Below are 27,881 nucleotides of genomic sequence, written 5' to 3'. Positions count from 1 at the left end.
ACCACTTTAGGGCGCTGTAGGGCACTGATGTTGCTCTTGAGGCAGAACAGCTGGCTGGGGGCAGCCTTTGGTATGAGTGTCAGCTGATAGAATCATGTGATAAGTTGTGTGACCAATTAGCAAAAAGTAGAGCGCCATGTACTTCTACCATTAGTCGCCACACATAGGCGGCCATTTTGGTATAGTCTTTGCCTTACATTATCAACAGACTGGCTTCTACAAAATGGCTCCTTGACTGGACCAAATCGCGGACACTTAGTAGACTGTTTTTATATTGACTATCTTTCTAGTAATGAGAGTTATGCGATGGTTTGTGAGTGAGAGGATGGCGGAGATGTGCTGAGCTGAGCTGTCGCCTGTGTGTAGCGAGCCTTGTCTTCGTTCCTCATTCCCCAGGTATGATAATGGCGGTATAATGACACGGATTTCGGTTTATCTATAGGGAGGGTGAATCTGTTGGTTGGCAAGCTATGGGTGGGGAAAGAAGATCATGTGAGAGACAGGCTGGGCTTGTGACCATTGAATCCCCATTCACTTATCTGTGACAGGAATGGCCCTGGCCTTCCCTTCTGCTGGTGGAACTACAACTCCCAGCATGCACAACATAAGGCCTCAATCCACAAAATCCAACCTTTTTTTTAGGAACATTTGTTCTTTTGATTTATTACAGAGCCTCCCTTAGTTTTCCTGCAATTTTTGGGCTTCATACAAATGATACAAATAATTTTATACAAATCATTTATTGGCCTTACACATGGAGATGACACTCTGCTGTCCCCGATACAGATGGACGCATCAAAGGCTGCAACATTTGTTTGAATGGTCCTAATTATTGTGCAGCGCTGCGTTATATGTTGGCGCTATATAAATCTTGTTCAATAATAATAATGAGTGGATGGCAGATCTAAGTCCGCGTTCATCTACTTCATTCCCTATTTAATGTACAGCGCTGCGTAATATGTTGGCGCTATATCCTGTTTAAGATTAATATGGACCCCCGGGTTCTGTCGCATTGCCTGCAGAGCCGGTCCTATGTGGCCTTTATTCTATAGGAAGCATTTTACATCAATGGCCGTCTGCAGGAGACCCAACATCACCAATGGGGTTTCCATAGCAACGTACATGTGGATTATAGGGGGAAACTTACAAAATCCAATCACAAACCTGGTGGGACTGAGACCTCGGACATCAACTTCAATGCCACGGTGCCAGATCACAATGCTTTTACTGGCATGATTTTGTCTGACTGATTAAATATGGATCCTTAAAGCGTACCTGAACTCACAATTTTCACTTTACATATAAAGGTAGACAACCCTTTTATGGTAAGTAAAAGTTCTGTGTGTTTGTTTGTTTTTTTTTTTTTTTAAAGGGTGCAGCACTGCCCCTAATTCAATTGAGAATGAATGGGAGTGCAGAGCCTCCCGGATTCTGGGAGGCTCTTTGAGTGCTCCTTCTGCGCATGCCCGGGAGATGTAGTAAAAAGAACCCTAAAGAACAGGAGAAGATGGCGCCGCCCGGAGCGCCAGCCTGAAGATGGTTGCTGTGACGACGCGGGACCTGATAGAAGAGTCCTCCGGACTGATCCACTGCTGTGCAAGATTGAAGGTAAGTGTATTTTGTTTGGTTTTGGACGTTTTTGAGTTTAGTTCCTCTTTAAAACTCATAATTTAAATTAAAGTAATATTAGACATACAGAATTCTCTTTTAAGCTGTGTGGGAAGAAGCTGTAGGCGGGTGATGGTCCTTGTAATGTGACCCAACATTTTAGTAATGACACCGGGTGGTTATTGAAAAGTGTCCGGTGGTGTGTCCAGCTAAAAGGGTCTGGGGAGATCACTGGTATATGAGGATCTCAGGATTGTTGGTTGTGTCCTATATGAGGTTCTGATCTAGAGCAGTGGTTGCCAACTTTTTGGAGGTCATGGACCACCATGGAAACCGATCCGTGCCGGGAGCCGTGTCAGTGACTTCCTTCAGAGTGACGTCATAATGCCACTCTCCCATCGGGCTCAGCCCTTTTTTGCTGAATTCCGGGGGGGGGGGGGGGGGGGGGGAGAGTGCAAAAGTTGTGCCACTGTCCCCCCCCCCCCCTGAATTTAGGAAGCAGGTCAGAGCTTGTGATGGGAGAGTGGGTGGGTTGTGTCCATACGGGCGACAGAGCTGCAGACCACCAGTTGGCGACTGCTGATCAAGAAGCTATATTAGAAGCAGTCTCACTGATTAATCCTTTGATTAGAGTTCCTTAGTATACGCCGGTTACATATATAATGGCATCCCTGTAGGATGGCATGACCAGGCTCAGAGGAAGGTTGTGTTCGGTAACAGAAGATGGTCTCTCAGACCAGTGTTTCCTGACCAGGGTTACTAAGGGTTCTTCAAGCAATAAGAAATTATCACCGCTTGGCTATCTGTAAGGACGACATTCTTCTCACTGGCCAGCAATGTTAAATACTTCCTACTGACAGCCACACTAATATACTGTGAGCTGTGGATATAGTAATCATAGCAGGGGTTCCCCTATGTTGAGAAACACTTCTATAGACACATGCATAGATCTCCATCAGATTAGGAAATTGCAGTCACGTGATAGCTGGGCCCTATTTCCTTTTTTTTCAGTCTGCAGTGTGGGAGGGTTTGAAGTCCTCTTTGTTTTTCTTCCTGGTCATGTGAGTGCTGTACTTTGATCGTGAGAAATGCCCATCAATTTGTCTTGAAGTCCTAAAGCAGCAGCCACATCATTGTATGACAACACTGGGGAGGTGAAACAGGACTGGCTGCCTATACCTAGAGAGGTCAATACGGCTTTGTTTTAGGGTCTAAAGCAAAATCTTTTCTAACATCCTAATGGGATTTGCATTTCCTTACAGCATGAAGAACAAAATACCTAAAACCCCTGACACTGCCGCTCTCCGCCTGTGGCAGCCAGTTCTATACTGTCCCTCTATGTTGGCGTCTCTTCTTATTGGGTTCCTATAGGCCATGTCTCTGGACTTCTAATACAGTGCATCTCAACCAAGGGTTGTTAGCAGTTCCTTGAGCAATTTATGCCTCTCAGGTCAGTTTAGGTGACACCAATGATTTTTTTGGCTATCTGTAATAATGACATTTCTCCCACCGGCCAGCAATGTAAGACAAGTTCTTACCACTGACCACCACACTAATGTTCTGTGGTGAAGCTGTGGATATAGTATTTATAGAAGGGGTTCCCTGAAGACCTGAAAGTTATTTCAATGCTTCCCCCATAGTAAAAAGGTTGAGAAACACAGATCTAGCAGCTGACATCCATGTAAAACACTCAGTGATATGGATGCTTAACCACCCGGCCGTTAAACCCGACCTTGGTTCAGGGTAAAAACACTTGCAAAAAAAGTTAAACCCGAACTTTTCTCAGGTGGTTAAAAATATAAACAAACGTTATATTGCAATCCGATTGTCACCCATTGTATGTCAATCGGATTACAACTGAAAGAAAATACTTACCTTGTCCCCGCAGCTCCTCCGGACACGTCTGTCCTCTTCCTTCTTCATCCGGCGTGTGTCGGTGCGGGCGGGAAATTCAAATAACTTTGTATTGAACTCAATACAAAAAATCTGTATTGAGTCCAATACAAAGAAATCTTTATATAATATATATATAATTGAATTATATATATATTATATAAGCTACTGTACAATTACATTACATTATACACTATTTTTTTTTAAAGATTTTTTTTTTGTTTTATGAAAAAAAAAATTATTATTAAATTTATAATCTAAATTAAATTTCCATGCAAAAAATTTAACACTTTTTGCATGGAAGTACGGAAGTTCGGAAAGATTTAGAACACCCGGCGTTCGCGTACCTGTTTTAAAATTTACCACACTAGGGAGGTGTTTTAGAAAAAAATATTACTATACAGTATACCGAATTATCGCATTTTTAGTATTTTTGATTTATGTATTCTTGTTTAAGCTGATTTTAGTGTTATTTATTGTACGACCTGTATGGATAATGATTTGTTTTGTCTACCAATAGAATTATAATACCGGTAAAAAAAAAACTTGTGTCCCATTTTACTACCCCCCCCCCCATTTATTCTGACACAGTGGAAGAAATGTCTTAACCCATGACAGGAAACAGCCTGACCACTCACTCCAGTTCTGCGTATTGTGATTGCTAAATCCGTGAAAGGGAAGTAGGTTTTTTTTTTTCAGAAGGACATACATTAATGTTAACCTAAACCTATTGTGCTTTAATGAGGTTATGAGATATTAAAGTTATGAAAAGTAAGTTTTTAATTCGGCCCCACAGAGTTCCATCCATCCCTAACGCTGGTAATTATTGGTCTCAATAGTAGACGCGCTTTCTGTTGCAATAATGGAGAATCTGCCCAGCCGTGTGGCCCAGCTGGGATGCTTCTATGTAGAGACTACAGTATTCTCCCCAAATTTATTTTAGGCTGGGTGGGAAGAAGTTGTTGGCGCGTGGCATTCCCTGTATTGTGACCCAACTCTTTGGTAATCACCCAAAAAGAGCCGGGTTGCTCGCTCAGCGTTAAAGGGGCTGGGGAGAACACCAGACTATACCAGCCACACGGCAAAGATCTCCCTGGATAGTGGACAGGTAGGTAAGGCTGGGTACACACATTAGAATTTTGTCAGTGGAAAGGATCTTTCACAATCCTTTCCAACGATTCACACGTAAAATCGCTCGTTCATGCATTGTGCAGTCTTTTGTCCCTGGAAAGAATCGTGAAAGATCCTTTCCAACGACAATTATTGCATGTGCGTACCCAGCCTTAAAGTTTGATTGTGCCAGGTTGAAATAGGAAATATGCCCCATTATAGGTCTGTGAAAAAGTTTAATACTGGTGAGGGTTGGCTTAGGTTTGGTTTAACCTTTTTATTACAGGGGGTCATTGAACTTTTGATGCCCAGATCAAGTACAGCAACATTGTGTCTGTTATCTTGGCTATAATTCTGCAACTACTTTGTCAGTTTGACATCTAGGTCTGAGAATGGGGAACTCGCCCTATTTCCTAGTTTCCTTCTGCTATATTAATTAACCACAGGGCACTGTGCATGTATGAGCACTTAAATAGGTGAGATATGGCATGTGTCCAGCAGTGTTACATTAACACAACACTATATTTGTAACTTTTCTTTTATTATGAATGAACGATGTGTCCTCAGGCTGCTTTAGTTCTTTGATGTGTTTACAGTGTAGACAGTGATTGCACATATAGAGTTTAGTCTCTGCAGTTCACTTTGACCGTTCTGTGTTATTGCTGTACACACAGCATTACCCTAAGAAGGAATTAGGTTCTCACTAGCTGTGTTCATTGTGTGTATGCTACATATTTAATGATTGCACATGCAAAAATCATGTGCCTAGAGGCTGTCACTTTAGAACTGAAGATGCTCAGATGGACTGAGCCGTGGCTGCTATATGGATTACAGAAATCATTGCTTCTTGTGCCCATGTTTTGCCAATTGTCTGGGTATTGCACCTGTAACATAACTTGGTGAAGATCTTCCTGTAAGAAAGTGTGTTCTCAATATAAGGCTAGGTACACTCGCGCAAAAATTGTTGTTAGAAAACGAACAACTAATGACAGATCAATAATTATTCATAAATATTTTGAACGATTGTATAGTGCGTGATTCTGTACATACTGTAATGATACGATCGTTCAAAGATAATCCACCAATAATGTACAATTACTAGATACGGTCTGATGAAGGAAGCGATGTGTACCGCAGAACCACCCATGATTACTACATGACCGCACACACAATAGATAACGAACAATTGTTGCCAAAACAGTTCCGCCAAGACGGATAGGTTTCCAGCGACATTGCTCGCTCATCGGCGTTGTGGACCAGTTGTTGTGCGCTTTTTTGTTAAAGATTTTTGATTTTTTTGTTAATAATTTTTTAACGTTAATTGTTCGTTTCCAATGACAATTATTGCACGTGTGTACGTAGCTTAAGGCTATATCGGACTGGCCATGAGGTTATGGTGCAGTTACTTCTTCCTCAGGCCAAAAAGCTTCTTCCCACGGCAGCCCCAAAGAAAGAGAGCAGCAGTTAGTGGTACCAGTACCACCTACTGGCACCAGCTGCTAAATGTGCAGACCCTGGTTCTTTAAGTCTCGAGTTACCAAGCAGCTACCAAGGTGTCAACTGCTGTTAGCTGCGCAGGATCACTCAATCCGAGGCCTGTCTGAATGTGCCCGTAAGGTGGTAAAGCAGTGTTTCACCCTGACTTTTTTTAAGCCACTGGGAAGAAATAGTGGGCAGGTGGCAACCCCTGTATTGTGACCCCACTCTTCAGTAAGCACCCAAAAATACCAGGTGGTGTGCTCGGCTAAATGTTGCTGGGGAGAACCCTGTAAAGGAATTCTGAATGGTTCCTCTGCACAAACCAAGGGAGCCTAAATACTCTTGGGAACCCAGACATTAGAAACAGGAGACTGGTAACAGAACTGTGATGGTTTTACTGAAGCAGGCAGTATAGTTCTGGGGATTAGACTTGGCTTTGTCTCCAGGGCTATAGAGAAAAATTGCAAGCTGCTGAACTCCATGGTGGATCACCAGAAAGGCTGCTGTATATGTAATGTGTTACAGCAATATCAACAGTCTAATAAACCAATGAGCCTGGCCCATATGTGCCCATAACCATTGCCAGACAAAGCAGACATTACTTGGCTTTACTTGATTAGCCTTGATGCTTGTGCTTCTTACTATTTTTTTACAATTATTATCTTAGATGCAACACTCGCTGGAACATAGCAGCATTATTTTCTAGGGTAACGTGGACCACATTACCTACCACAGTCCTGTCCAATGATTCTTCCTGGAATTTTTCAGTACTGACTATTTCAACCTTTTGTAACCTTTTCAGCTGCACTCTTAAGGGATAACCCTGAGAAAGAGAGTCCTATACCCCAGGAAACATGTTGGCTGTTTCAAATAAAGGTTTATTTTTATGAAGGATCTCATCTGATTTTTTTGTTTCTATCATCTAGGCATGGAGATGTAGATCACTACCTATAGATATAACCTCCAAACCTTTTGTTTTTATTACAATTTTATGGAGGGCATTCAATACATCTGCTTAGAATGTAAGCAGCCATTGATCCATAATTCAGCTACGTTTTTTTGTTATTCATTGTTTGCTCCAGCTCCATATAATAACAATGTTCCCCCCAGTACCACCCAGCACTTTTCAGTAACCAGCCAGCTGTTTTTGGGAGGTTACTAATGAGTTGGGTTACAGTACAAGGGCTGCCACCCGCCTACAATTTCTCCCGACCTAGCTTAAAAAAATTCTGGGTTGAACACTTTAATAATAAACAAAAAACCTTGTCAACCAATCTAATACAAAACAAACATTTAACCATGGTCACTTCCACTTGATTTTTCCAGGTCATTCAAAAATATTGGGTGGTTCAATCATCCTCTTTTGAAATGGAATGTAAACTTTACATTGAGTTTGGGTGAATACATTTCCATGTGTATGGCCAGAGTAGACGTAATCATTTAGTCGATTGTAAGCTCTTTTGGGCAGGATCCTCTCCTCCTGTGTCACTGTCTGTGTCTGTCATTTGCAACCCCTATTTATTGTACAGCGCTGCATAATATGTTGGCGCTATATAAATACTGTTTAATAATAGTAATAATAATAATAATAATTTACATACCAACCCCTGCACAACTGCAGCAATCCTGGTGAGACATTCCAGCCATTCACACATCTACATTTATCAAAATATCTCCATGTGAAAACTAGCATATCTGATAACCTGAAGAACTTTGTAGCAAAATGGCCTGATTATCTCAAGATCTAAAATCAGAGTATTTCTTGCCAATAATTTGCCAGTATTGGCCATACTCATCCTGGACTTGCCCTTTCATATTGTTGTTTACAGAAGCAAGTTCATTCTGTTATGTAATCCGTGTCATCTGTTTACATGTCCTGTCTGACAATATATTAGTTTATCTCTTGAATTCTAGCTATCATTTAATTGCGATTTGGGAATTGACTCAACCATTAACAAAATCATGTTTATAAGCTCTTAGTAAGACCACTTTTTCAAAAAATAAAAAAGCCTTTTTATAAAAAGTTTCTGCAGCCGGTCCTGGTTTGCTTACTATATTGAATAAACAGTAGCCATAGCAGCTGATGAGATGTCCTCATATTTGGAGCAGTCCTACTAAAGATTCCTCAGTGGAAAGGAAATCATATTTCACTAAAGTGATCCATATCATTCCTTTTTCTATGCTATATATTGGTGGTTGGGAGTATGGGTTGTTATAAGCTATTCATTACTTCTGCTTCTGTTTCAGAGAACATTTGCAATCCCTAGCAATTCGTAGATAACAGCTGTAAAAACTCAGTGTAAAAACTTTACATTCAGAAGTTACCGTGCTCACTCTGCCTGGACACAATGACATTCTTCTTCTTTTAACAATTGCCTAATATTGATATATTGAAGTTCGGGGGATCAGCAACTATGCCAGGACTCTTTAGAAATATTAGATTTTGTCCGATTTGTTGGGCTCAAACAGAAATTAAACAACTTCACTTCAGCAGATCCAATGAAAACAAGCAAACTACTATGGGCAGCACGGTGACTCAGTGGTTAGCATTGGGTCCCAGGTTCAAATCTTGGCCAGGGCACTATCACATGGAGTTTGCAGGTTCTCCTCGTGTTTGTGTGGGTTTCCTCTGGGTACTCAAGTTTCGTCCCACATTCCAAAGATTTAGCATAAGATTTATTCTTTAAATTACCATTAGATTGTGAGTCCCTTTGAGGGACAACTAGTGACAAGACTATGGACTTTGTGAAGCGTTGTGTACTTTGTTAGCGCTATATAAATAATATAATAATGTTGACACTTTAGTCAATTAGTCATTTACGACCAAGTCAATTGGTCGTAGGTGAAAAAAAAAGTCTCGCTGCCTGAGCGGATGGTCCAGGAGGGCACTTTGTTCCCACAGGTATCATTGGGGTGTACAGGTATTTTCTCCAGACAACCTGGAGCTGCCCAGTGCTGCCCACAGTTGCTGTCTTTAAAACCTGGCATGTACTGCGGGAGCATAGGAGGGCCCACATAGATCCTTCCCATCCATCTTACAGTCAAGAAAACTAACAAAACTGCTCCCAATAATTGACACACTTTCCAGACTCCTTCTACCGTGGATAACCTTTATTTAAAGACCATGACCTAAAGCAGGGGGAAATATACCTGCCATCCAGGACCCAACATTGTAGTCCTGAAATGTGTATATTTGTAGATTATAGATATGCAGATTATTTCTAATCTTTATATTTTTGGGTTTATTCACACCATGCATTTTCCATTTAAGGATTTAGGGTTTTTTTGTATTAAACGGCCAAATGTATTACAACACACATCAACAAGTATTATCGTGCCATGACTTGACATGCGTCCCAACCCATGCGTTGTCATGTGTTTTACATTTTTTTATTTTCTTTATTGACTTCACTGGCAAACACATCAAAGAATATTGCATTAGTATGAATAGGCCCATTGTAACTGGCAATATGAACTCATATTAAAAGTACTTTGTAATATGTTGGAGAGTGTCAGAATGCCACCAGGCAAAAAGACACAAAGCCGGTACCGAATAAACTTTGAAAAAGTACATTGAGTGAATGAGATGAATATTTGACCCACAACCACTTTTTGAAATGCTCAGTCAGACTGGTCATTATTTCAGAAAGGAATAGGCCATGTTCCTTCTGCAATAATCTCTCCTACCTGCCTGAACATTCTGGAAAACTGAGCTACTCATGCGCAGCGTAAGCTTAGGTTGCCAGGATACCAGCAGTCTTGGTTTCCCTTGCGCTTGCCAGGAATGAGTGAACGTTATGGGCGTGGCACCATCTCTGCCAGTCAAGATGGTCAAAGAAGAAGGAAGAAGATGGCAGCGCCCTGTGAAGGGCTTACATTATGATATGATTTTATGTAAAACAGACTGGCAGTATTATTCTGGAAGGATTTCCAAATATTCATACAACATTATTACATTGGTTCTATGTAAGATGGATTGTGCGATAGGTCAAGTGACAATCCCATGTGAATCATTCCGATCTCAAGCCATGGGCTCTCACAAACTATGTACATTGTGCACAGTAAGGCTACGTACACAAGTCAGATGATTCTCATCCAATAAGACCGTCCTGGCAGATCCATGGACAAGGAACGGTCGTAATGAAAGTGGAGAGAGCACAGCGGGGAGCCACTCTGTTGTTCTCCCTTCCATCCTCCATAGAGCAGAACGGAGTGCTCGTTCATGCATTGTGCAGTCTTTTGTTGTTGGAAAGGACTGTGATCATTTTGTGATCATTTTGTGATCCTTTCCAATGACAATTATTGCACAGGTGTTTGCAGCCTAAGTTACTTTAAGATGTCATTAAGATAACGTGAGCAGCTTTCATATCACTGAAAGAAAAACCATATCAAGTGAAAATCTTTCTTCCATGTCAAGATGACATTTTCTATTTTTCTGTAAAACTTTCTTCAAGAGAAAGCTTTTATTAGCAGGAAATGTTAATACCAACTTTTCCCAGTATCAACACTCAAATAATATCGCTGTTACCATTTTTTTACAGACTGAACCTGGTAGCTTTGTTTCCATTTACTGAACACACAATGCCACTTTTTGAAGAAAAAAAAAATTAGATGGACAGAAATATGCTTTAAATTTTTTTAAAACACATTACTGCACACAGGTAGGGGGTTTTCTTTGATCTAAACTCCTTTATTGTAACTTATATAATGTGAGTAGGGTCCTGTTAAAGTTCCAATGTTAAGTTTTTTACATGTCACATGACTGTCATCCAAAATGAACAGGTTTGCTCGTCTTGACTACTGTGCTTTTTCTTTCGATGAAGGAAAGCACAGTGGGGTCCTACTCTCTCGTCATCCTCCTTCCCCTCTCCATTAAACATAACGGTGATGTGTGTACATCGTTCATTTGTTTCTGTCACTGAAAATCATTATATGATCTGATGTCTATCTGATGTCATGTCTGTACAGGGCTTTGGTCTCAAGTTTCTTGTTTATTGAAATAGAGTTTTTATTAAATTTGCTGTTATTTGGAATACCCCCCCCCCCCCACACACACACACACAGACACACTAATTAATGCAGCTAAAGGGTATTTCTAGGCTAAAAGCAAAGGTCATTCTGTGGGTGCCACTACCTTCTTTTCTTATTGTCAGTGGGGTCCTCTCAGGATCCACTAGACTGTTAGGCAGATAAGGTAAATAGGATTGATGAGTGCAGACAAGAAGAGAAAATGTAGCACTGTTTCTTTAGATACGGTGGCTGAACCATCCTGCTTTGATTAAGTTACGTGTGTGTGTGTGTGTGTGTGTGTGTGTGTGTGTGTATGTATATATGTATTTGTGTATGTATATATAGCTTGAGCTACTGAGATCTGTAATTAAAAAAAAAAAAAAAAGTCACCGCAAATGATTTTGTAAAGCAGTGGTCCCCTTTTTGGACCACTAAAATTACCCGCTCCTGACAACTGGGATCCAGTTGTCAATCAAAGGGGAAGAACCTCCCCCATAGTGAGGTCGTAATGCCATAACCCCGCCTACTCTGCCATTGCAGATCTGAGCCTGTCTGCGGACCACTAAAATCTTCTTCTAGACCACCGGTTGGTGACCGTTGTTGTATAGAACTGATTTTTTGTATCTTTTTGATTAAATGGCATTGGTGAGGATAAGGAGCATAGATAATTTCTAAGGTCTATAAACTATTATTGATTTCTACCTAAATCAATTTTTTCAACAAAGAAGTTATTAAATGAAAATCCTGTTTCCTGCTGGCTGTAACTGAGAATACAAACTATCCATGTTTTGTGTTTCCATTCTGTCCATACTACAATAACATACAAAATCATTTTGCATTACCTTTATACATAAATGCCAGTTATCAGTGTTCTCCCCGGCCTCTTTTAGCTGGGCGCAGCACCCAGCACTTCTCAGTGACCACCCAGCTGTTCTTGGGTGGTTACTAAAGAGTTGGGTCACAATACAGTGGCTGCCACTCACCTACAATTTCTTCCCACTAGCTTAAAAAAATTTCTGGGTTGAACGCTTAAATTTGTTTTTTTTAACGTGAAGAGCTTACAGGTGGAGTAATAAACCACCAAGTTGTGACAGTAGCCTGATCTGACAGCTAACATGTAGTCTTGATGTTATGACTACCATGTACTCTCAGATAAGCAAAATTTTTTCGTAGCATTGTTCAGTGTTCTGAATCGTGTTTTAATTTAGGTCATTTTGGGTACTCCTGCACCTACAGCCACCCTCTGAGGTTTATGGGTGCCTGTCACTGCACTCTGCACAGCCCACAACTTTTGTTTCCTGCATATAGCTAAGCTTTAAGTCTAATTCAATGTTTTTGATGTTCAAATGTAAAAAGAAATGCCAGTGGATACTTAGACTTACTGTTTTCTTTTTCTGTTTTTTTCAGTGAAGATCTGAGTGAGATTAGCAACTAACTAGCAATCATGACAGAGTTTTGGTTAATCTCCGCCCCAGGGGAAAAAACCTGCCAGCAGACCTGGGAGAAACTGATGGCAGCTACCACCAAAAACAATAACTTGTCGGCCAACTCCAAATTTAACATACCTGATCTCAAGGTAAGTGTCTGTCTGACAAAGAGTGGGTGGTGGGTATAGGTCAGTATTGTAATGCAGCCATGCTATTTAAATTATATTTGGCTTATGTTGTATTGAAATCCCAAGCAGCGTTGTCAGTGGGTTAAAGGGATACTGTCACTTTCCTAATACAGGGCAGCGTTACTGTGCCTGTATAAAGGATACCCATCACTTGACCTTTCTGTACTTATCAGTGTTCTCCTCAGCCCCTTTTAGCTGGGTGCACCACCTGGCACTTTTCAGTAAGCACCCGGCTGTTTTTGGGTGGTTACTGATGAGTTGGGTCACAATACTGGGGGTGCCACCCACCTACAATTTCTTCCCACCCAGCTGAAAAACATTTCTGGGCTGAACCCTGCTTACCTTGCCAGGCCCTTTTTAAGGGTTCTTTGAGCAGAAAAATTACTGGCTACTTGGTAAATGCTGGGAAGATTTACAAACAGATTCCATTTGTGAGTTTAGACATTTGAATTTTCCATAAAATAACACATTTCTTCCTAGATTTAATTTCTGCTTTCTGTATCTCCAGGTTGGCACTCTTGATGTTTTAGTAGGTTTATCTGATGAACTGGCAAAACTTGATACATTTGTGGAAGGGTAAGTGTATAAAATATTTTTTTTTCTCCAACTTGAATGGAATGACTCCTGCACACAGTGGGTGCTGCACAGTCTCAGGGTGATTACTGCAGTTAACACATTAAAGCGGAACTAAACTGAAAATAAAAAAATTACACTTCGCTTTTATCTGGCAGATCCCTCTATTGCACTGGGCCTTCCTTCGATCTAGTCCCCTGTTGTCCTAGAATTCCTTTTTGTCCCAGCGCTTCCTTTTCATTCCTCTTTTCCATCTTCTTCTTGTGTTCTTGCTACATCACCCGTTCTCGCACAGTGCAGGTGTGAGATCGGGTGATGTAGCCGCTGTAAAGGGGAAAAAAAGGAGAGCTGATCCCACTGCACATACGTAAGATCAGCATCTCTTTCCTCTTAGTGGAATAAATGCCCCTTCTGCGCAGAAGGAGCACCTAGTGCCTCCTGGGATGTGTGACGTAGGTATCCTGGAGCAGTGCTGCGGCCTTTTTTTTTTTCCATTTACAAAATTTTTCTATCTGTGTATGATTTTCATCTGATTGTACACTTACATAAACTTGTATCTGGATTTGGAGGCCATGGCACTTGAATTCCAAATTATTTTATACAACTGCTCATTTAAAATTGTTATACATTATAGTTAATTTATAAAAATAACCTTTAGCTGTAGCTAGAAACTCTTTGTACATCATGTCTATTGTCAGATGTTGATGCAAAGCAGTTAGTAGCAGATACCCTGTCTGTTGTGGATGTTTTTCATTATACTGGCATTGCTACAGTTGAAGTATTTAACACATAAGATAGGAATGTGTTGTTTGCCTGAGATTTGCAGCAAGAAGATTACGTGGGATACTGGATGGATATGAATGGTAAGTATTGCTAAAAATGTTAACTTTAATTAATGGTGACAAACACAATTTTATACTGAATTATATGAAAAGAAAAAGGAGGAAAGAGAAACAAAAGAAAAGGGCTTTGCAGACAAAACTATTTCTGTTAAATTGATATGAATTCTATTGCATTAAATCCGCAAAAACACCTATTGTAGATGAATGCAGTGTTCTCCCCAGACCCTTTTAGCGAAGTGCACCACACAGCACTTTTCAGTAACCACCCGGCTGTTTTTGTGATTACTGATGAATTGGTTTACAATACAGGGGCTGCCTTCAGTTTCCTCCCACTCGGTTAAAAAAATTATCTGTGTTGAACACTGGAAAGCCAAAAAAATTGTCATTGTTTTAACAGAAATCGTTTTGGCCACAAAGCACTTTTATTTTGTTTCTCCTTTATTTCATATTATTTGTCATTAAAGGGCTGGCCTACACCAATGAGATTGATAGAGGAAGGATTTATACCAATACTATTTTTTTATTAAGTAGTTGAATCTCTGCGTCACTCCATAGGTGTACACAATTTTTACAGGGAGGTTTTCTTTTAAAATACAACAGTGGGTGTAAGACTTTTCAAATGGAGCTACAGGAGTGAAAACATTGAAGGAGATTTCACCAATGGGATCAATTAAAAACAAATACTGTTGGGGTATTTAGCTATCTCTCATGGACTCAGAACTGAACCTCAATTTTGGGTGGACTATCTCAAGTTCACTCCTTAGTAAATTAAGAGGAACCTTACATTGTTGGCCAAATTTCTGACATAGGTAAACAGAAAACCATTTTAGTTTGCAGGACAAAGAAATTGGTTCACTTTGTAAATATTTTTTGACCTGCATTCCTTCTACAGAATGGAGCAAGTTGAGAGTGTTTAGCTTTTGTTGGTTGCCACTGGGTGTATATTGCAGGCATTATTTCTAAAGACATGTCTGTGTGAACATTCCATACTGACATAATGAACGGTTTACTATTGAAGGCTGACCCCATGCTTGTTAAAACAAATGTGACTGGACAAAGTGAACAATTAACCTTTTAAAAGTATGATAAAACAAAAAAACAAAACAAATCTGAATATGAATATATATATATATATATATATATATATATATATATATATATATATATATATATATTTTTAATATCATTTATCAGAATATTGGCTTAGCCAAAAAGCATTCAAAAGAAAAGTGAAGTTACCCTTTAACAGTGGACCCTTCAGCAACTTAAACTCTGCTTCTCTTCATTCAGGAATATATATGTAGGGGCAGCTGTTGCTGGCTTTAAAATGAACATGTTGCTTGGAGCTGCCTATGCAAAACTCCTCTACTGCGAGATGCTTTTGGGACTCAATGGCAATGCAAGTTAGTACCAGACTACCTCAGAGTGTTAATATTATCAGATCACTTCCTTTTTACGCATGGCCTCCATCAAGTTTATACCTCAAACAAGGATGGCACCAAACTCAAGTCACTGAATGTCTAATGTTATTTGCTGCCCAAGTAAAACTTGATTGACCACTACCAGTCACATTCCAGCTGCTGAATTTCTAATATATTACAGTGGCAGCCTATGTAGTATATTTCTAAATACAAAATTCTTTATGGAAGAATTGCATTTAGTTCCATATCCCAGTCCTCTAGCCAGTCCCAAACTCTGATTTTATCCCTTAGGACGGTGAAGAAGGTGGCACAATATATGGCTGATGTGTTGGAGGATAGCAGAGACAAGGTACAAGAGAACCTGCTGGCCAGTGGAGGTATTGTACCATTCTGTTAAAACTTTTCTTGTTTGTTCTGTTTCTTCTCAGGAAAAAAGTGTGTTCACATTTATATTGGGACATATATAAGCCAATTATGAGTGGGCAGCACAGTTGGCTTAGTGGTTAGCACTTTGCCCCACTAGGTCCCAGGTGTGAAACGTGGCCAGAACACTATCTGCATGGAGTTTGTAGGTTTTCCTTGTGTTTGCGTGGGTTTCCTCCCACATCCCAAAAAACATGCAGTTAGGTTATTCAGCCCTCCCTCCAAAATTGTTCTTAGACTGTGTTAATGTCTTATGACTATGATAGAGACATTAGATTGTGAGCCCTGTTGATGGACAGTTAGCGATATGACTATGGACTTTGGAAAGTGCTGCATAAATAAATACTGTATAAAAAAATAACAACAGATACAATGTTAAATTTATTTGAATTGGTCCTTAATGTTCACACTGCACCAGAGAAAGGCGTGCTTGGAGCAAGGGCCCAGATAGTTAGATATCTATGTTACAATGGGGGATGTGAGCTACTTACCAAACTATTCCGTTAAGTGCTGGCATCTGGTCCAGTCCAAAGCAAAAGAAGGAACTGGCTTTTTGTGCAGTTAAGTTTAGAAGATCCTCCTTTTCTATACTGAGCAACTGATTATTTTGTTCCAGGAGTATAGCCTCCCAAATACTACAACTGATGTATTAAATGCATTGTGTCCTTTATTTGATGTTTTTATGGCAAACCTTAGTATATCTTTATAATAGATAGGGCCATTGCACATTCTGACCAATCCACAGGTCTATGTGCGCACAGGTTGCACCGGATACACCCAGCAACCTGTTCTTATTAGCAAGTAGTACTAAGGCCTATGGCACATTTTTGTTGCAGGAATTTGACCCATTTACAAAATTCAATCCTTGATTTTTGTGAATGGGGTAGTTAGATGGCAACAAAAACCTGACAGTTGGTCTACGATCATAGCAATCTGCTGATGGGCCATTGAAAATCGCTCCAAAACTATCTATTGATGGGAAGTTAGAGACATAGAGAGATCTAAAATAATTCACTGACAAATTTGTGGCCTTGTTCTGTGAACCATTTCAGGTCTGTTTGTTAGCCATTCCAGGCTGAGAGAAGTTGACTCTGGTGTCTCTTAATGGATTAATGGACAAGATGATCGCTATGTAGAAAAATACCTAACTACACAACTTCTTTTATGTTCACTTCTGAAAGGTTTTATTATTTACTTTTACTGAAGCCAGCCTTTGGGTTTTGAATTTTCTAGTCTATTGAAAGTTGAAAAAGAATGGTAAAATGCATTTTCAGCTCAATGGTTCATTACAGTCAAACTGAAGAAACATCCAAAATGATAGGTTATGCTACCTGTGTCTGGAAAGAGCAGCCAGATAACTGTGATTAAGCAGTAAAGGTTTCTTTCAGCATAGCAGCATCATAATAAAAGCTCTTTATTGTTGCAAAGGGATATAGCAGATAGATAAGCCTTGATAGAATATCTGCCTTCTAAAGGTTTAGCCTAGAAAAAATGTACAAACACGTGACATGTCTGATGTGTGTGAATCAGCAGCACGTGTCCATACCACGCTGGCCCTCACTGCTTTCTCCTCTCTTTTTCAGTGGACTTAGTCACGTATGTCACAAGATTCCAATGGGACATGGCAAAGTACCCAATTAAGCAGTCGCTGAAGAACATTGCTGAAATAATCGCTAAAGTAAGACTCAAGTTTAAATGTCATTTTCTGTTTCCAAGGGTGAGGAAAAATGTTGTCATTAGAAAGCAGCTTGTTTGGGAACTGTATGTATTTTAGTCCTATGAGGGTCACAGTCTGATGGCCGGTCGGATGCTGCACTTTTTCGGTCGAACAATTGAGCCCATTGTATAGACAGCACATGATGGATGAAGAAATTTGCCATATAAATTGTGTGTTTAAAGTGTGTATACAAACAGGCTTGTGTCTTAAAGAAAGTTAAATTTGTAAAAGATCAGCGTGATGTAAACAAATTATTCAATATGTGTTAATGTTTTAGACTGTATAATTGTACAGGAGGGACAGCCATGTTTTCTTTATGGTCAATCTCATGTGCTTCACTTCCTGTTTTACTGCTTTTTTCTTACAATGTAATCTTTTAAGGGTTGGGGTACACAAGGTATAATTAGTTGGATGTAAATGTTTTAATTTTTTACATTTTCAATAAACAGAGATTTGTAACATATTGTTTTTATACTTTCAGGGTGTTACACAAATCGACTATGATCTCAAAGCACGGGCTGCTGCTTACAACAATCTGAAAGGCAATCTCCAAAATCTGGAAAGAAAAAACGCGTAAGGATTCTCCTTTGGACTTTTATATTCTTTTCGGGGTGGGTTACTGTTCATGAGTGAATAAAAAGAGCCATCAGCACTTTGACGTAGCTGCCTGTAATTCAAGAAGGTTTGTTGGTGGAGAGGAAGGTTATATAGTACATTAGCTGGACAACAGCTTGACACAGAAAAGTACAGTCAGGAAATGCCTATAGATGACTTGGTGAATGCCAAAAATAGAGCACACGAGAATGTTCCCTTTTTCTAGAAAAGTTAGGTTTTGCTTAATTCTTGTAATTATAACAGATGGAGTAATATATTCTCTGATTTGGTAAATCCATATTCATCTGGTTACTGTCTCTGTAAATCTGTTCTCTTAGAGTAACAGACAACTCCAAGAAGATATCGGGTTTATCACAGCATGATATGTTATGTACAATATATCCTAGTTTCTTCACATGTAATGTTTCCAGAATATAGCGCACTGGAACAGGTGAATCACCAAGACACACAGATCCTTACGTGAAATCCTCACTTCCTTTATCTTATTTGTCAGGGTTTTTTTTTAGGATGACTGCATTTATTCCAGTAATAGACAAATAATGTGCAAATAAAAAGTAAACCGATTCTTTTAAAGTTGGCTCAAGCCAATAGTAGTATTTCAGTCCTGTAAGGTTGCAGGGATAGTCTGTTATTTTTTAGAGACCTCAGTATCAGTCAATTTCTGCAGCCACTACAAAGCTGAACATTGAAGTATCATGGAATCTTAATTTATTCTATTTAATATAAACTAATGTGTGTGGCTGTGATCGAGTCAATGGTAACTTTGTAGACGAGAGGGAGATAAGGGCTACAGATAACACTTATGTTTAAGGGAATAACTGATCCAGAACAGGTCATGAAATGGATTTTAATAAAAGTCCATTGATACTAGTCTAGAGTTCCTTGTCTGGAGTGGTGGGTGGATATACAGCTCTTTGGTTAAACATTGGTTACTCAGCCTGGAAAACTTGTCTCTGTTTTTGATCTCGGTTGTTCTCCACCAGCATTAGACACACTGGCACTTCTGGAATGCAGGCAAATTACTCCGTACTACTGAAAATCTGGTGTCAGTTGGCTCTTCATTTTGTAACCCCAAAATCAAAGTCTTTCTGCAGCCTGTAACTTGTGACCATTTCTATGAACAAATCTTAACTGAAAAAGATCCCAAAAATGGATTCCTTTTTTATTCCTAAATGGTGGCTAGAAAATTCTTGCTAATTTCTGCTAAAATTAGGGGCAGGTTAAAGCATATTCTGACTCCTTACTGTTCTGAGTGATTTTAAAAGTAAAATGATGAGAATCCCTGGCCCTGTTCTACTTTTTCAATACTGAGGCAGATAAGAGTATTTGACATCCCATAATTTGGAATCATTTTCCCGCTACTCAAGTAACATCTTCTTATGACATTTTGGTACAAGGTAGAGCCAAGTTCATCAGAACTGAGATTTCAGCAATGGACAACTAGCAAAATTTTTGAAGCTGCCTTTCTAAATTGTTATTATTATTACACAGTATTTATATTGCGCCAACATAATATGCAGCGCTTTACAAAGTCCATAGGTATGTCAATAGCTATCTCTCAAGGGAGCTCACAATCTAATGTCCCTACAATAGTCATATGTCATTAATACAGTCTACGGGGGGGGGCAGTCAATTACCTAACTGCATGTTTTTGGAATGCTCAAGAAAACCTAAATACCTGGAGGAAACCCATGCAGACAGGAGGAGAACCTGCAAACTCCATCCAGATAGTGTCCTGGCTAAGTTCAAACCTAGGATCCAGTGCTGCAAAGGCCAGAGTGCTAACCAATAAGCCACCATACTGCCCAAATATTCTTTACCTAGGGAGTTTCCCTTTGTATTGTAAACTTGGAAGTTCATTTGGTCTCTTTCTCAGCCTTAGTCTTTGCTATGACTCCTTTATATCTGTTAATGCCAAAAACAATTTGACACTGTCACAATGTTAATGCATGTGTACCTGAAGTGCTACGTCTCTTCAATGGATCATGAAAGCAATTATCAACTCAATTAAACATTTTCTTTACTTATTTTTTTCTAGTGGAAGTTTAATCACCAGAAGTCTGGCAGAAATTGTGAAAAAAGAAGACTTTGTGTTGGATTCTGAATACTTGATCACTCTTTTGGTGGTGGTACCTAAGTAAGTGCCAAGGTTTTCATAGTTTATTGAGGATCTGAGGTAGGCATGAAGGCATGGGGCTGGGCAAGGGTTTGTATTTGCTAATACAGTTATACATCACCTAAATATAGTAGCATCACTCCTACAAAGATTGTTAATATTCTTGTCAGGAGCTCTTTTTAGTCATTTAGACCTTGAAGTTTTCTCATCTTTAGATGTCACAAAGCTTAGCAAAAAACGCCTCCAGTTCTTGATATATTATATTCATACAACGTAGATAATCATGTTTTATCATGCACGTATAGGCAACTTAAGAGTCCTATGTAGATTTGTGAAACAAATTTCACAGATCATCACTCACTACTTCTTCCCATTGACCTGAGCAATTCAGTTGTTTTAATCTGTACATAAAGATCATTAATATTGGGTATTACCTGTACAATGTAAAATCCTGAAAAATTAATCACCAGCCGGCCAGAACAGCTGTATGAAGTCTAGAATAATATGCTGTATCTGTGCTATACACCACCCAGTAAAATGCAAACCCCAAAGATCATAAAGGAATATTCTCCATGACTCAGGAATGATCTGCATAGACCACTGTCTTGAAAATATGGAAACCCTTCTTCTCTCGTTAGTTTTCTTTTCCTATTTATCATTAGCAATGACATTGCAATGTACCATATACAGGTGATGGAATACATTGGGCTGATTCATTAAAGCTCTCAAACACTGGAGAGGATGCACTTTCATCAGTGAAGCTGGGTGATCCAGCAAACCTGGAGTACATCTGGTCCAGGATTGAAAACATTTGCTAACAGATAGCAAATTACTATTAGGAAATTCATTCCAGGATTGCTGGATCACCCAGCTTCACTGATGAATGCCTTGGAGAGCTTTAAATAATCAGGCCCATTATGTTAGAGCTTGGTCCTTTCTAGTACTATTACAGCTAATTATGATAGAACCTGGTCCTGTTTAATTCTTGGCCATATATGGTACAATCGGAACACATTTTGTCAGAATCTGATCCTGTATAAATACTATCTGATCTCATTATGTCAGAACCTGCACCTAATTAATAATATAGGAGCTCATTATGTCAGTACCTGGCTCTGTCTTGTGCTATCAGAGCTCATCATTTCATAACCTGAACCTGTCCATTACTTTTGGAGCAGTTACAACCTGATCTTGTCTAACACAATCAGAGCTTATGGTGTCAGAAGTGGGTCCTGCCAAGTACTGTTGGATCGTAATATATCATAACCTGGTCCTGTCTAGTACTGTGTGAAATCATTGTCAGGACCAAGTTCTGTGTCTAGTACTATCACAGCCCATTGGTTCAGAACCTGTGCCTGTATGATACTATAGGAGCTAATTATGTCAGATCCTGGACCTGTCTGGTACTATTGGAGCTCTCATCATATGATTTGATTACCCCTGTGTGTGTAACCTGATGTTGTGATGGTCATGTAATCTGTGTAAACTTTGTTTTTCAGGAGCAATTACAATGACTGGGTTAAGCAATATGAAACTTTAGCTGAGATGGTCGTTCCTCGATCCAGCAGGTGAGTGAAAATCATATCTATTAATTGTTTAATCACAATACTAGTTTCTAAAGTGTTAGATTTTTGTTTTTGTTGATAGGCCTAACAAGCAAAAAAGCTAATATTAGGTTGTAGTGGTGGAACACAGCATGACTCCAACAGGCATTCATCAATCTTAAAGTTTCCTTAAAATGGAACTAAATCACACTCCCCTTTAGTCCCGCAGATCCCAAGATGGCACTGGACCTTCCCTCGATCAGGTCCTGCGCCATCCTTGAATTGATTTTTTATTTTAAATTGGCTTATACATTCTATGTGCATTAAACAAAATGTGTGCAAAGTCTTTTTATTTTGTGCAAAGTTTTTATTTTTTTCATCACAGCCTGTGTAGAAAAGCCTTTCCCTGCCAACATAAGTTTTGCTGATTGCTGAACTATATGTCTGGGCACTTCAATTCTCTGCATAGAGATTGCTGCATTCACACACAGAGGAAGGGTCCTTCTCTGCAGTACTCTTGCGGGGGACAGGCCAGAATTGAATGCCATTGACACAAGTTCTCCAATCAATCTGAGCTCTATTGTACAGAGCCTGCTTTATGCAGCAAGAAGCCAATATCAAATCAAATTCAGACAATTACGTTGCTTGTATTTAAAATTTGTTTCATAGTGTATTAATGTTGATAAAGCTGCATGAATTTGTACCTTTTATATCTATCTGGAGTACCAAGTTTATCAAGGATTGAAGTATTACCACTTGTTTCCTGGCACCCCAGGACAAGCAATATATCAGATTCATGTAGTGATTCCTCATTTTTTTTCCATTAATGTCTTTCTTTATCGGCACAGTGTGTTATCAGAAGACCAGGACAGCTACCTGTGTAATGTCACTTTGTTCAGGAAAGCAGTAGATGACTTCCGACACAAAGCCAGAGAGAATAAGTAAGATCCTGGGGAATGATTGGAGCCAGGGGGGTCCAGGTGTAAATTGCTGGATTCTAACATGTTTTTTTTCTCAGGTTTGTTGTCCGTGATTTCCAGTACAATGAGGAAGAGATGAAGGCTGACAAGGAGGAAATGAATAGACTATCCACTGATAAGAAGAAGCAGTTTGTAAGGACAATGAGTATTTTAGACATTGGGGGCTCGTATGGGGAGGAGAACATTTAAATAACCACTATAGTAAAAAATATTGTATTCTGCTGATTTATATGGGTTGCTACTTGTAATAATACTTATGAGCTTATTGGGTACTTTATTGTACCTGTAGATTTTTTTTTTAAAGAGCCGTATTATGAGAAAATGTGCATGTATTGCAAAGATGATCATGATCAGTTAGTTGTAATTTTTTTCTTGGACTACAGAATAATTAATGTCTGTGTTGTAGAGTCAAGGTCAGCTGGGCAGGCTGACACTACTCATTCTGGAATACAGTGTGTTGCCTCTTTTTTATTCGATCAAGACATAGTGCTTTAACATTTTAACCTCCCTAGCGGTAATCTCGAGTGTGACTAGGGGTGGATTTTTACATGCTAAAATCGGTAATCCCGAGTCACACTTGGGGTCGCGTTAAACTTAAAAAAGAAACAACTTACCTTGCTCCGTTGGTGTATTGTATTCAATACAAAGAAATCTTCTTATAATATATATATACTACTAAATAATATATATGCTACTATACAGTTATATTACATGTTTTACAATTTTTTCTTTTTTAACAGATTTTTGTGTTTTTTTATTTAAAGTTTATTATTAAATTTAATAAATATTGGACATATATCCTTGAATTATGTCTAAGAATTATAGCCTACAATGTAAAAAAAATTTCCATGCGAAAAAAATGTAACACTTTTTCCGTGGAAATACGCATAGATTTCGAACACTAGGGGGCATGCACAGAAGGAGCCTTTTTGCATAAAGAAACAAATTTGCCGATCTCACGCATGCGCAGTGAGATCAAGCAAGTTTTTTTTCCATCCTACGCCGCCGGATCTCGTGCCTGGTTCGGGTGATGTAGGGTAAAGAACGCGGAAGAAGAGACAGAGATGGCAGCGTCGGGAGCTCTGGCTCCGGAACGAAAAACTGGACGATGCAGGACACCTGCAGATGGATCTTTTGGGCAGTTTTGAGTTTAGTTCCTCTTTAAGTGTTTTGTAGCCATAATCTTTGCACTTCAATGGCAGCTATATTTATTATGTGTGTAAATGACGTTTTAATGTTTTTTTTTTTTTTTTCCCCCCTCTCCCAGGGTCCCCTTGTACGATGGCTCAAAGTGAATTTTAGTGAAGCTTTCATTGCATGGATTCATGTAAAGGCTCTCCGAGTCTTTGTGGAGTCTGTTTTAAGGTAAATACTCCATGTCCATGGTGTTCTGTTCTCCTGATTGAGTGGGTCAGGTTTATTCAGTACAGCAAGCAGTTGGATATACATAAATGTAGCCCAATGGCTTCTGGGTAGTCCTGCCCTAATTATCATGGAGGGTTAGAGGAAAGGTTATACACATTGGAGAAAAAAGTATGGTAAGTAATAGTTTCAGGGTATCCATTAAATGGACTAGTGATAAGGTAAGTAAAAGTACTTTTAAAAGCTCCCCAAACATTTAACCTTTGCAGTAGGGGGGATTTAGGAAATAGGTTTAATGACAATGAGCCCTGAAACATAACTATTGCTCTGCTTCTAGATATGGATTACCTGTAAACTTCCAAGCCATGCTACTGCAGCCCAACAAGAAGACTATGAAAAAGCTAAGGGAAGTCTTGTATGACTTGTACAAGCACCTGGACAGCAGCGCGGCCTCCATCATTGACGTAAGTGAAACCATTTCTGTTCTGAATGGCACATACACTGCCATACCCAGTACCATTGGGTTACTTAATGATTCCTCTTTTATAAACATTTCTCTACATATCCTGTGCAAAAGCATAAAGACAGTAAAATGTATAGATAGTAAAGACAGTGTAAATAGACTGTATAAAACAGTAAATCAGAAATAAATGTGGCGGTTCATGGTGTGTAAGAAACAGGCCGGGTGATTGCTGTATTGCTACAATGATTTTTACTAACAATCCACCTCGCTTTATGGTATATAGCAAAAACAAAAATACATATATCGAAACCCTAAGGATCATTTTACATGGTCTGCTTTTCCAGTATTGAAGCTCAGCATTTAATCACTCATATTTCAAGTTAACATTTATTGCCAGTCCACACCATTTTCTTGAAGGGTTGTAAAGAAAAAGCAAAAACTCCTTGCAAATTCCACTTAAAAAGCATATAAACATTTATAAACGCTCCAAACACCATCTCTGAAATGAATTGGGTGTTTATAGGCGTTTATGGCTGTTTTTCCTATTCTACATTTTATCTGTCGCATAACTTGGGTTATAACACCTATTATAAATGCCTAAAACTCATACAAAAGCTGTAAAACATTTTAAACATTTAAAATTAATGTCATTGTAGATTTAGCTTTACCCATTCTGTTCTAAATTGAGCGTTTTGGCCTCAGATAAATTTGTATAATGATTTTTTGATTTACTGCCTACTAGAAGCACAAATGATATTCCTGATTGCAAATATCAAGAAAACGTGGGGAGATGTTATAGATGTAATGAGCTATAGGATAAAGGGCATGTTTACATTTATCTAACTGTCCTTTATTATTCCCCCTCCTTTTGCTGACCTAAGCAATCCACCTCCTCCACAGTTCAGTATTTACGGAGATCCGGACCTGATAATTGTTTGCAAAGCCTCGCCAATCTGCTGACCACTTTGCAGTACAGCCCTGTTGATTTCTGTTTGCTCCATCAATTCTCATTCACCTTGTTGGGAAATAACTCATAGAAGTCAGTAAGGCTGTACTGTGTGGGCAGAAGCACAACAAAGGAATGTAAATCGCTGTACAGAAGTACAGAACTGTGGAGGAGGAGGGTGGGTTTGATAAGGTCAGTGTAGGGGCAGAGAAGGGGAGGAGATGGATAAGGGGAGGAGATAGGTAAAGTAAACTTTACTTTCAGCATTTAGCTTTACCTTCAGCATTCTTTTTATGACTTCCCCCATCTAGTGGCCAAATGTAGAACTGCACCAGTTTAATGTGTCCCACTAGCTAGGCTAAAATGGGTGATAATTCTTTAATTTAATTATGATTTCAAGCTAATAATAAAATTTACACAAATCTGTGCAAAAATTTTTAGAGATTGGCATAATGCCATATAAATATCAAAATATTGCACATTTTTCGAGAAACATGGGGCAGCACGGTGGCTCAGAGGTTATTGCAGTGCTAGGTCCCAGCAGGGACATTATCTGCATGGAGTTTGCAGGTTCTCCCCCGTGTTTGCGTTTGTTTCCTCTGGGTACTCCAGTTTCCTCCCACATCCCAAAAACATGCAGTTAGGTTAATTGGCTTTCAAAATTGACCTTAGACTGTATTAAAAACATATGACTATGGGGGGCATTAGATTGTGAGCTCCTTTGAGGGACAGCTAGCGACATGGCTATGGACTTTGTACAGCGATGCGTAATATATAGCGGTATATAAATACTGTGTAATAATAATAATATACAGATTTGAATTGCATAGAAAAATACTTTGCAAGTATGCTGGTCTATGCTTTCCTTTCAGTTTGTGTACTGCAGTCTTCCTGCTTTTTAGAAAAATCGACATTGACATCTGCACTATGATGGGAGTTCTCTGACAGAGTATATAATACATGCACATATCCCCATTTCTTTTTTCCTAAAATGTTACAAGTACAGAAAGATACCAATTGCGTGCTGCAAAATTCCTGTATGATCCCTGCTTTCTAACGTCTTCTTGTGTAATGTAGATGGGGGGGTATTCTGTAGTTCAGTAGGGAAGAACTCGGTGCAGGTGTATTGCTGACGGCAGTACATTAGTGGCTTGCTACAGGAACTTAAAAGCTCACTGGATTTCTAGCAGAATCTCCTGGTATTTTTCTGTACCTGCAGCAATTTTATAGGGTGAAAACAGAGGGGGAACATGTGTCTATGGAGTGAAATCCTGAATATTTAGATATATACCTAATAAACTTAAATAATTTAAAATTGCATCTCATCCAAAAGCCCCACGTACTCAACTGATCGTGGATCCATTCTCATCAGTTAAAACTAAATCTTTAAACCTTGGCACACCTATTGATCTGAGGCAGGACAGATTAGTCAGAGGACCATTTCCTAACCTTCATCAAATCCTTATTGCAGACTCTTCTGAATTGTTGTTGATAACATATCTCCTCCCCTCCTAGGCTCCCATGGACATACCTGGATTAAACCTCAGCCAGCAAGAATATTACCCCTATGTCTACTATAAGATCGACTGCAATTTGCTGGAATTTAAGTAGAACAAACTGAGTGGTTGTGTTATTGGAACGGAAATGAGTTTGAAGTACAGTGATACACTTCCTCCCTAACCCTGTGCTTGTTTCTCATGTCTCTAACCAAGGTGACCCTTCCTCCCCCTTAGTCAACCTTCAAAAACCTTTTTTTTTTCCTTTTAAAAATCAAATGTTGGTTAGATATTGTTGCTTTTAATCAAAGAAATATTTAAATGTCGACTGAGCAAATAAGAATCTATTTATAAAGAGATTTATTTAAACCTGAAGTTGCTGAGAATGCCAGAGGACTCAATGGGTTCTATATAATATCATGCCTCATTTGTACGGTGATTAGCCTTCATCCTTCTCACTGCTCGTACGTAGACCCTGGTTACAAGGGACTATGGTGCAATTCTTTATACCATTCCATTTACTGAAATTAGTTCATACCATGGTGTTTAAACGTGGAATTGTGATGTAAAGTGTATGTAATATTTAATGTATGTGCTTTCTGTATATTTGTTAAAGATCTCTAGAGCAATGTCAGCACACACAGGAATAATAAACAGACCTGTAATAA

The 27,881-nt window shown here is 39.2% G+C and overlaps 1 protein-coding gene across 1 annotated transcript; it reads left to right on the top strand.

The window, feature by feature from the left end:
* The first annotated feature begins 270 nt into the window (after nt 1–270).
* Nucleotides 271–27,881, top strand: ATP6V1C1 (ATPase H+ transporting V1 subunit C1). Its single transcript, XM_072410815.1, has 13 exons — nt 271–396; nt 12,508–12,676; nt 13,224–13,291; nt 15,843–15,928; nt 17,558–17,652; nt 18,173–18,264; nt 20,345–20,443; nt 21,922–21,990; nt 22,815–22,907; nt 22,985–23,078; nt 24,214–24,311; nt 24,646–24,772; nt 27,233–27,881. The coding sequence occupies exons 2-13, from the start codon at nt 12,545–12,547 to the stop codon at nt 27,326–27,328; spliced, it is 1,149 nt and encodes a 382-aa protein (XP_072266916.1). The 5' UTR covers nt 271–396; nt 12,508–12,544; the 3' UTR covers nt 27,329–27,881.

This window comes from Pyxicephalus adspersus, chromosome 5 (assembly GCF_032062135.1).
Source record: "Pyxicephalus adspersus chromosome 5, UCB_Pads_2.0, whole genome shotgun sequence".
Lineage (NCBI taxonomy): Eukaryota > Metazoa > Chordata > Amphibia > Anura > Pyxicephalidae > Pyxicephalus > Pyxicephalus adspersus.
This window is presented reverse-complemented; position numbering and strand designations above follow the sequence as displayed.

What these genes read in the sequence shown, in the direction of transcription:
- ATP6V1C1 (XM_072410815.1), top strand. Translation starts at nt 12,545, where the DNA reads ATGACAGAGTTTTGGTTAATCTCCGCCCCAGGGGAAAAAACCTGCCAG. An exon ending in AATCTGGAAAGAAAAAACGC is followed by an intron (nt 18,265 to 20,344) that starts GTAAGGATTCTC and finishes ATTTTTTTCTAG; the next exon opens with TGGAAGTTTAATCACCAGAA. An exon ending in TTTGTGGAGTCTGTTTTAAG is followed by an intron (nt 24,312 to 24,645) that starts GTAAATACTCCA and finishes CTCTGCTTCTAG; the next exon opens with ATATGGATTACCTGTAAACT.